This window comes from Merops nubicus, unplaced genomic scaffold (genome assembly GCF_000691845.1).
Source record: "Merops nubicus isolate BGI_N331 unplaced genomic scaffold, ASM69184v1 scaffold7185, whole genome shotgun sequence".
NCBI lineage: Eukaryota > Metazoa > Chordata > Aves > Coraciiformes > Meropidae > Merops > Merops nubicus.
The window spans coordinates 1-9,908 of record NW_008610184.1 but is presented as its reverse complement, the minus strand read 5'-3'; the positions used below and the strand labels follow the sequence as shown (position 1 = coordinate 9,908).

General features: G+C 53.9%; 1 protein-coding gene across 1 annotated transcript in view; it reads right to left on the bottom strand.

Annotated features, from left to right (window-relative positions):
* The window catches only part of LOC103773450 (sodium/calcium exchanger 3-like), a gene marked incomplete at its 5' end in the record, with an annotated part of 3,398 nt that extends 444 nt beyond the window's left edge, over positions 1 to 2,954 (bottom strand). Inside the window, 4 exon segments of the mRNA XM_008940818.1 lie at positions 297 to 344; positions 347 to 553; positions 2,204 to 2,303; positions 2,830 to 2,954. Coding sequence (XP_008939066.1) covers positions 297 to 344; positions 347 to 553; positions 2,204 to 2,303; positions 2,830 to 2,954 — 480 coding nt within the window.
* Between the last annotated feature and the right edge of the window lie 6,954 nt (positions 2,955 to 9,908).

Sequence of the window (9,908 nt, the reverse complement as noted above, 5' to 3'; positions counted from 1 at the left end):
CCAACGGGAGAAATGGGCAAGCCTTCAAGTCTAGGGGACCAGGGGATGGGGAATAGCGAAGTGGCACCGACCAGGGTGGGACATGGTCCTCTCTTGGTGCACACACCCCATCCCTGGTCCAGGGAGCCCATGTTGCCACCAAGTGGGGTGCTGACCTTGCCTAGTGACAGGGCGTTGTGAAGCCCCATCTCAGCCTGCACCCCATCCCATTTCAAAGCTCTTCCCCTGGGGGCAGGAGAGCCACCAGAGGACTTTCCTCCCACCCATTCCTCCCCTCTCCCCCCTGGCCACCCCACCTGGTACAGAAGTGCCGAAGGCGACGAAGACGACGGCCGTCACCGAGGGCCGAAGTGGGCGGCCAGGTCCCCGATGAGGGCGGTGAGGACCCCGATGAGCAGGATGGACACCCCGAAACAGGCCCACCCGTTGCAGTACTCGGTGGGGGGCACGCAGGCAAACAGCACCTTCCAGAAGACGGTCAGGAAGTGCATCACGTAGTCAAAGCAAGAGGGCAGGCGCTCCTCGCCAGACTCATCCTCGTCCTCATCACCCGCTGCAAACAACAGGGAAGGAGACGTCCCGTGCTCGTGATGGGGCAGGTCAAGAGCACGAGGGTGGGCTGCAGCCCGTGCTTGCCCCCTCCCCAGCCCTGGGACAAGGTAGGATGGTGGTGGCCACGGCAGTGGGCTCCGGGCACACCGGGTCCCTCAGTGGTGTCCCTGGAGCCCCCCGGGACACTCCAGTGCCTGCAGAGCTGGGGAGTGGCAGAGAGGTGTGTTGTGCCCACAGAGGGGCAGCCCTGTCCCCATCCACAGGCAGTCTCATAGGACGTAGCCAGCCTGTGGGGGTCACTGTTGAGGGGCACCCTGAAGTTACACAGGCAAGTGATGGTTTGGGGCAAAAAAAAAAGAAATAGCAGGAAGTGAATAGAACTGGGAAACTGGAGAGAGCTCTTGGTCCTCTTGCTCCTGAGCAAGGGCTGCTCACCAGCAGCACCCCAGCAAGAAACTCCTCATCCGCGTGAGGGTATCAGCAGCAGTGCTGCAAGCCATTGGAGGGGTCCTGCCCTTAGTCTGGTGGGCCAGGTCAGGCCCAAGGCTGGAAGCACTGCTGGTCTTGGTGCAGATAGAGACAATGGAAATAAACTGGAGGAAGAGAAAACAGGTAGAGAGATGGCAAGGATATGAGAGAGACCTAAGAAGGGATGAAGTCCTAGGAGAAAACATTGTTCAAGGACGGAGGTACTGTTTCCACAGAACCAGTTTCTCCTTATTGCTAGAAAGAAGAAAACTGAACACCCCACATTTCTTCTTTCACGTCAGCAGAAGTCCTCATGGCCACAGTGACATCTCCCACCCAACCACCTGCCTGTTGGCTGCCTGCACCATGGCTGTGGGGCAAACAGCCCCTTGGGGAAGATGCCAAACCACCAAGGAAAGGTTCAGAAAGGTTCATGAGTGTCACTAAGGACATGAACACATCTAAAATGCCTGCTCCACAGCTGCCTGGCTCTGGAAGTGGTGAGCTCTGTCAGGCTCCCTGCGCAACAGCTGGTAGGTCTCTGGGCCTTTCCCTCCACCAGCTGCTGCCTCGTGGGGCAACATCTCCTCGCATGTGGTGACCCTTCCTACTCTCAGAGACCATACTGGCCACGGTGGACAGGGCCTCTTGCAGGAGCTACCTAAACAGGACAGCACGAGGCACATCAGGAGCCAGCAGCCCCTCCAGGATGGGATTTTGCTGCCTGCAGCTGCAGGAGCACCACCAGCAGACATGAAGTCTTTGGAAAAAAAGAACAGGTTGCCCAGAGAGGTTGTGAAGTCTCCTTCTCTGGAGATATTCAAAACCCACCTGGATGTCATCCTGTGAAATCTGCTCTAGGTGAACCCGTTTTAGCAGAGGGGTTGGACTAGATGACCTGCAGAGGTCCCTTCCAACCCCTACCAGGCTGTGATTCTATGAAAATTTGCCTCCTGGATGGCTCCACACCAAAACATGGACCTCCTGGGCTCCTGGCTCATCTGCAAAAGCACAGTATATTTGGAGCAGAGGAGCTCTCTGGACTGGCTTTGCTGATGGCCACCACACACAACGGTCGAGCGTCACTGACCAGACAGATGCTGTCTCCTGAGGCCAGGGAGACCTCTTCCCAGGCTGCCAGCACCCTGCAGATGTTGGTGTGGGTTTCTGATGCCCCCCTTACCTGCGCTGACGGTAATGGCCTCCAGGAACTGGTCCCTCCAGGAATGTGTCCCTACAACCAAAGCCAGGTTTGTCTTCTTAATCAGCTTGTCTACGGTGTTCTGTTGGAATGGAGATGCACATCAATTCAATGGGCTGCTAGCAGGCAAGGCTGATCTTGCAGTGCCCTGTGGTCCCACAGACCCTTGCCAAATTGTGGAAGTGCCACAAGCACTCTCCTGTCAGCCAGAGGAGGCCATAAATGAGGCTGGGCCCACCTTCTCCCTAGACAGGCTGACCCAAACCTCACCAAAGCCAGCTTGTTTACCACCCCTTAATCCTGATGAGGCTCTTTCTTCCCTCGCCCCTGCCTCACCAGAAACAGCTTTTCTCCTGCCTCCTCCTGCACACTGGCTTTTTCTGCTTCCAGCAGGGCTCCCTAGTCTTCTTCCCTCCACTTCTGCCCACCAGCAGCTTCTTCCCCAGCATTTCTTGTAGGTTTCCCCACCTTTTACTGCACTGCACACTCCCCTTCCTCTCCCAGCAGCCCCTTCCCTGCACACCCAGCCATCCCTTGCCTCCTCCATCCTGCTCTCCATGGTTTCACAGGGCTTCCCCTCCTGCAGCACCCCTCGGACAACTACTGACCTTGAACTCATAGGACTCCTCAATGATGACTTCTAGTTTGGGATGCTCGCCGAGTATTGGTTTGCCCATCTCTGCAATCCTCTTGGCTTCCTCCTCTTCCACCGTCAGCTTCCTCTCGGCCACCTCTGTGAAAGCAAGGTCAACATCAAGCTGTACACAGCAGCCCTGGAGCACCTCGAGGGCTTGTCTGCAGGGCCCAAACATGGGCTTCTGCAGCCCCAGCACAACTTGCTTAGCTCACACAGCAATTTGGGGGGGCAGTGGTGGGTCCCAAATTCCTTGGGCCACAGAAAGAAAGGACCGAGACTTCTGAGTATCACTAAGAACATACACAACATGGTTTTAACTTTTTAAAGAAGAAGAAAAAAAAAACCCTAAATGTTTCTTCAGCCTGCATTGGTGCTCTTGGATGACATAGGCTGTCCCATCATCCCCACAGTAGCCACATCTTTGGGGAGACCAAGGTACTGACTCATTCTGCCACATGGGCCAGCAGCATGCTGAGATGACCCCATGTCTGGCTCAGCTTGCTGATGCCCCAGCGAGGTGCCCAGATGGGAAGGAGCACCCCAAACAGGAGGAATGGTGCCTGCCCTGGCCCTGACCCAGGTCTCCTCTCCCACACACACACCCAAGTGCAGGCACATGCTGATGGGCTCTCTGAAAAGACATCTCAAGAACAAAGCTGGATTCCCCTTGGCTTTCCTCTGGCTGACCAGCTGGGGTGTATGAGCTGCAGCACAGGGCCCAGCTGAGCCTGGGAGCAGGAGCTGGAGCTCTGCAGAACCTGGTGGGGTATCACAATGGCAGAGCATCTTGTTCTGGCTAAGCAGTGGGTCAGATGTTGCCTGAGGTTTCCAGGTAATGCCTCAGATGGGATTAATCCCACAGGGGCTCCAGCAGATCTCTGCACCAAAACTCACAGAGGAATTATAAAGTTCCAGTGAAATCGAGTTATAAACTCTGCCTTCTCTTCATCAATCCAGTTAGATTGATTGCCAAGACCGTTAGCCTTGCAAGGCCCGCAGAGTTTATAAAATATGTAATAACTCTTGTGGCAGGTGACATTATTCTAACACATCACAGAAGCAGGAAAGGCTGCATCCATCATTTGAAATCAATGACGTACATCAAACCCATCAGTGCCTAGCTCAAAGACAGCGTACTCTGGATTTGGGAATCCCCAGAAGTGTACAGAAAATGACAGAGGCAGGGGAGCAGGGCACCTGGGGAAGAGGGTGGGCAATGCAGAATGCAGGGGGACAGGGGACAACTGCAGGCAAACACCAAGAAAGCACAGAGGGGAGGAGGCAGCTGAGCTGGAGGAGTGCAGAAACAGGGGTGAACCTGGACATGGTGTTCTGCCTTTTGCTACACTTGGAGATACCAACTGATAAGAACAAGGTGGAGATAAGAACAAGATTCGAGTTGCTTGAGCAGGGAGTTAGATGAAATCTGTGTCTCTTTCCAAGACAGAGATTGAGCAAGTCCAGTCTCTGCCTCTAGCTGGAAGTGTATGGAGCTGACAGGTCCAGCTCCTCACTCCAAATGCAGGTGCTTACACACCAGCTGCTGTACCACGTACATGGCTCACTTCTGTCTGAGCCAAAGCACAGCAGCCACCCCCGCAGGGCTGCCAAGCCCTGACCTGCTGACAGTCTGGCTCACGACAGCCTTTGCTGGGAAGTAACTGCAGCAGAAAAGCTGTGGCAGCAACTGGTGCTGTGTGCCTTGGGAGCTGCACAGTGCAGGAGGCAAAGGTCTGCCCTGAAAATGGGGAATATCAGGCAGAATTTCCTTGTCCTAACAGCTCCAGGAGACAGGATACAATGAAACCTCAGTCCCCATTTTAAGTGATTTGACAAAAGCCCTTGGCATGGTATGACAATGTGGAGCCTCATGCAGACATCTCTTACAGGTCCGTAAGCACACGTGGTGCAGAAAGCCTGAAAGACCCAAAACTGTCAGAGAAGATCTCCTGTGGCTTCTCACTGTGCTCCAGGCCCAAGGCTGTTGGGCAGGCTGTGTGGGACTCCCAGTGTCCATGGCCAGAGGCAGGACCTTTGGTCGCTAGCAGGTGGCTTTGTTATCTCTCCAAGCCACTCATGGATCACCTACTGATTTGATGAACATGGCAATCACTTGCCAGGCAGCTCTTAGAGTAAAGCAAGCAACACATCCAGGTCCAAGAGTGGACACATTGCTCTGGCAGCCACAGGGGCTGGGTGCAGTGTGCACGTGAGACTGGGCACTCCACCTAAATAAAGGTGCTGGCACTGAAAGGCTGTGGGACTCGTGCTTGTTCAGAGGACACCATGCCAGCAGAGGAAGTGCCACCAGAAGCATCTTCAAGCCCTAGGTAGGCCACTCATGGTGAAGGGACAAGCTGACCAGCGATGGAGCTCTGCTGACAAGCACGTCCACCGAGACATGAATAATGGAGGCCCTGCTGTCACCACACAGCTCCTCTGCAATGAATATGGTGAGCTGTGGCACAGAGAGAAGACACATGGTTGCCCAGGAAGGCACATCAAGGATGTCCTATGGGGCAGCTGGTTGAATATCACTGCCAGGCTGTCTTTCAATGTCAGCTGCAAGCAAAGCACAGGAGAGCAGGCACGGGCAGCACATCCAAGTGGGCACCTCACAGAAATGTTAATAGAGGAAGCTTGCAGATAAGGAAAAAAGGAGGCAATTTCTTCACACTTCAAACTCTCCTCTGAAGGGAAGGCAGTGGCAGGAAGGAGAAGCTTAGGAACCCAGCTGACACATCTCTTGCCCAAACCTATTCTCACCAACAGGGAGAGCTAAGCACTTCCAAAGGGCAACACAAAGCACCTGCATGAACCCACCACTGCTCCCCACCTACTCTTCAGGACACCTGAGCACCCTGGAGCAGGAATCGGTGTCAGCCTCTGCAAACCACCAGACCCCAATCTGGACGTGGTCTCTGTTCCAATGGGACGCTGAGGACTGCGCCGAGCCCCGTGTTCACAGACCCAACAGCTGGATAAACTCTTGCAACATCCCAGTGGCAGAGCACACTCCTGATGCTCCTGCCTTCCAGGGAAGCTCTTCAGCCAGCAGCAGGGTTCACCAGCCCGCCCTTGGAGCTGCAGGAGGCTCCTGTCTCTACAGCAAGAGTGGGACATGCTCCCACGTGGTCTATGGCAGCCACAGGCCCCCATCTCCTGAAGGACTGGGTGTAGGGCTGGGGTCTTGGAGGGCTCCTCCAGGAAGCAGGGATGGGACATCTGTGAGGTGTGTCACACATCAGCCAGCGGGGTAGCCTCCAAAGAAGACTACCAAGGGCTGTGATAAATAAAACACAAGGGGCTGGAGAGGGGGGGAGACAGATTTCAAATTTGGAAGGTCAAGTCTGTGAAGGTGAATGCTGCCAAGATGCAGGTTAATTATTAACTAGCCTGATTTCTGTTTGTATCAGCATCAGGAGCTACTTTTCGATGTGGACTGCACCCTGGACTCCTTGCTGTCAAGCCTAATTAAGCCTGATAAGGTCTGGCTATGCCCAGCAAGAACGGGAGCTTGCCAGGACCTCCTGGGCTGCCTCTACTTCCTCCCTGGGAAGGGGAAGGTGGCAAGAGAGGGGGTCCCCTAAAACCTGCTTATTCTACCACATAGGTATGTGCTACCACGAAGTCATAGCAACCTATCTGGGCTACAAGAGGATGGCACTGGCTTCTAAGGCTATGCAAGCAAGCTGGGGCTGCTGCTGCACCAAGGTGCTCTGCTCCTCACGCCAGGAAGGCCACGGATTAGAGAGGATGTGCACCAAGCAGGGCAGACCACAGGTCTGGTAAGAGGCTAGGTGGGAGGAATGAGAATGAAGTCTGCTTCTGCCCAGGCTGTGGCAATGGCCACAGCTGACACCCACCAGGCGCTGGATCCAAGCAAGGGAGGTTTCTGGTTAAACCACTCCATGCTCTCACTTATTCCACCTCATTCAGGGCCAGCTCAGACCCTTACAGGGAGGAGAGATGAGGGAGACCAGCATCTCCTAGCTACAGGCATGCCACTGCCATGGTCTGCAGTCCTGGGCATGTCCTCCCACAGGGCCATCCTGGGACTGGCTCTGCAGCTATCTGCAAAGCACTTTCAGACCTACACGTGACAGGCAGCTTCTTGAGCTCCAGCTGCTCTAAGCAGATCCCCTCCTCCTCTTATTTCTCCCAAGGGGAAGGGGAGCACTGAGCAGGGTTCCCACACCACGAATTGCTCCTGGAGAGTACCACATGGGTGCTTGCCTGCTCAACCTTCCTGAGACCAGGGCTGGCCAAAGGGGAACTGAACATTGCCTGTGGCCTCCTGGGTGCATCATAAATCCAAGTTAGATAAAACCTGTTTCCACAGGGTCATGTGGCCACCACACCTTTTGAACTGAAGGATGCAATGGGAAGGCCTTGCAACACCATCAGAGAGCTACCTATCACCTAGGCAATGCTGCAGGACTACCAAACAGCCATGGACCAGTTTGCATTCCCTGTCACTGGCTGAATAAATTGGATTAAAACCAGCAATGTATTCATGAAAGATTGCTACGAAGGCCATGTCACACCCCTCGAGCTCTCTCCTCTCCATCCCTTCCTAGAGCGGGCATGTATCTGCATGAAGGTCACCCCTTCTGGGGACTGTGCCGCTAGGAAGAAATTAAAAGGACAATTAAAATGGGATTTTTCTTTGTTGCAGCTCAATAAAGTATAATCCTGGCTAAACAAAGTAAACAGTGAGCATGAATGAGTTCCTCTCTCCAGAGTGCTGTCAAGCCGTCAGTCACAACTGGCTGAGGGACACTCTGGCTTTTGAGGTTAGCAGATGGATCTGCCCTTTGCTGGAACACAGGCACAAGCACCAGCAGCCTTGGCTGCTCTCTAAAAAAGGGAGGAATCTGCCTACTTAGCCCTGGAAGCTATTTTTGAGGCGTGATACATCCCCTATCCATGCCCCAGTGTCCTTAACGCTGACTGGGAAACGCTGCACGTGGGTGAGAGGCGGCTAAGGCACGGGGCTGGGAGCTGAGCATTATTCCACCACTGGCTCTGCCTTCAGGTTCCTGTTGACACGACCGACCCCGACAGCCCAGTCAGCTGGCATCTCTGCTCCCCAGCCTTTCCCACTGCAACGTGGACCCAGGAGATATTTAAAGAAATATATTTAGAAATATTTTCTTTGATCTGGGTGAATATGTGGAAAGAAGGATAGAGAAGTATCTACCAGCTAGATAATTCCTCACTCCTTTAAATATTTGTATCTGTCTCCTGAGCCCAAGAAATTGCAAGCAGAGTCTCTGCCCAGGCTTTCAGTGGCATTTCCAAAGGCTGGAAAGACCACCAGCACAGCTCACCCACTGCTGGCAACGGCAGGGACAACGGCAGCACCTACACTCTGCTGTCAAATATCTCCCTCCATAAAATAGCATATTGAGAGATCATCACCAGTGCCAAACGACAGGTTACACATCAGAGAATTTAGGGGGGAAATAACCCCTGTGGGGGCTGCCAAAAAGGGGCCATAGAAGGGCACACAGCCCAGGGTTGTGGAGGAGAGCCACGGTGACCAGTGGTCCCAGGGACACAGCCCCAAGGAAGCAGGCACTGGTTTCCTCCTGGAAAGAGGAGGCTTTTCTTTATCAGCTGGAAGGCAACTTTCTGGTGACCAATTTCTCCAACAACAGCTGCCAAAAACATTCAGGCTAGATCACAACAGAGGGAGGAAAGTTATGTTATTTTAATAGAAATTATTTGGTTCCTGGGGTTCTGATCAAATTAGGCAGCTACTGAATTACAGCAATGAAATTACTTGGAAGGAGGCTGTATTCAACTGGTTTCCAGTCCTCCTGAAGAAGTTACAAAGGAAAACCTTCAATCTGCTCTGAGGAGTTATTCCATAAACACCCCTAGCTGATATCTGGGGATCTGGGAACTTCTGCCTACCACTAGCAATCTCCTAATTAGTCAAATATCTGACAGGCTCAGGCCATCCCCTGCTCAGCAGATTTGGCATCCTCCAAAAAGGTAGCAGAGACCGAAGCTTGCGTGGCAGATGCTGCTCCTTTGATTTGCAGCACAGCTCAGGCATGATGAACACTTTGGTTTTCAGCTCTGCTTGCAAATCTGGCAGACTCCAGCTCCAATCCACACCCTGCGTGCCCACCCTTCGCGTTTGACAAATGTTTCTTTTGTGCAAATTCAGCTGTAATCATATCTGGAATTGGGGGAATAGGAAACACGCTGGAGCTGTACACACGCCGCAGTGGGATCAAGAGAGGCCGGCATCACAGGGATTTGGGGCAAAGATGGGAGAGCTCAGAATTAATACATACAAAATTCTGCCATGGGGAGAGGAGGTGAAGAGTGAAGAGCCAAAGCTGAGGGCAGGAGAGAAAGGGTGCCAGTGCTTATCATGGTAGTGGATGCACCCTTGGGACCCCCCAGGACACGCAGTGGAGAGCACCCAGGTGAAGGGGTGAGGGGTGTCCTGCTCCCACATGGGAAGGGGACACCCATCCAGCCCTGCACCCCTGCCTGGCCCAGACAACATTGCCCCACATCCCAGGAGTGCCACCCCCTGCAGAAAAGCCCCGTGCCCCCCGGTGCACCAGCACAACCCAAGCCCCAGAGCTGCCCAAAGAGAAGGTCAAGTCATGGTCCTGGACCAGCCAGAACTGCATGCTCTGCTTTGCAATCCTGGCTGGGCCATTTCCCAAAATCTCAGGGAAAAGTCTGGACTTTGGATGTCAGTCAATCACTGTCATGTTCTTAACGCATTGCTCCTAACCAGTTCCTGCTGGGCATGAACACCATGAGCTGGGGCTGTCTGCAGCACAGCAAACACAGCAGCCCTGACCGGCGGGGATGGAAACAGAGCCAGAGCAGGCAGAGGAAAGGAGAAGAAGCACTTACCTTGGGTGAGCAGCAGGGCTGTGGGGAGAGAAGAACACCAGAAAGACAGGGAGAGAGAAGAAAAGAAGGAAAAGTTAATCTCCAAGGGGGGAAGCTGTTGGCAGAGGGTGGCTGTCAGTGAGCAATGGAGGTGGCGGCAGGCGGCGCGCGGGCGAGCTG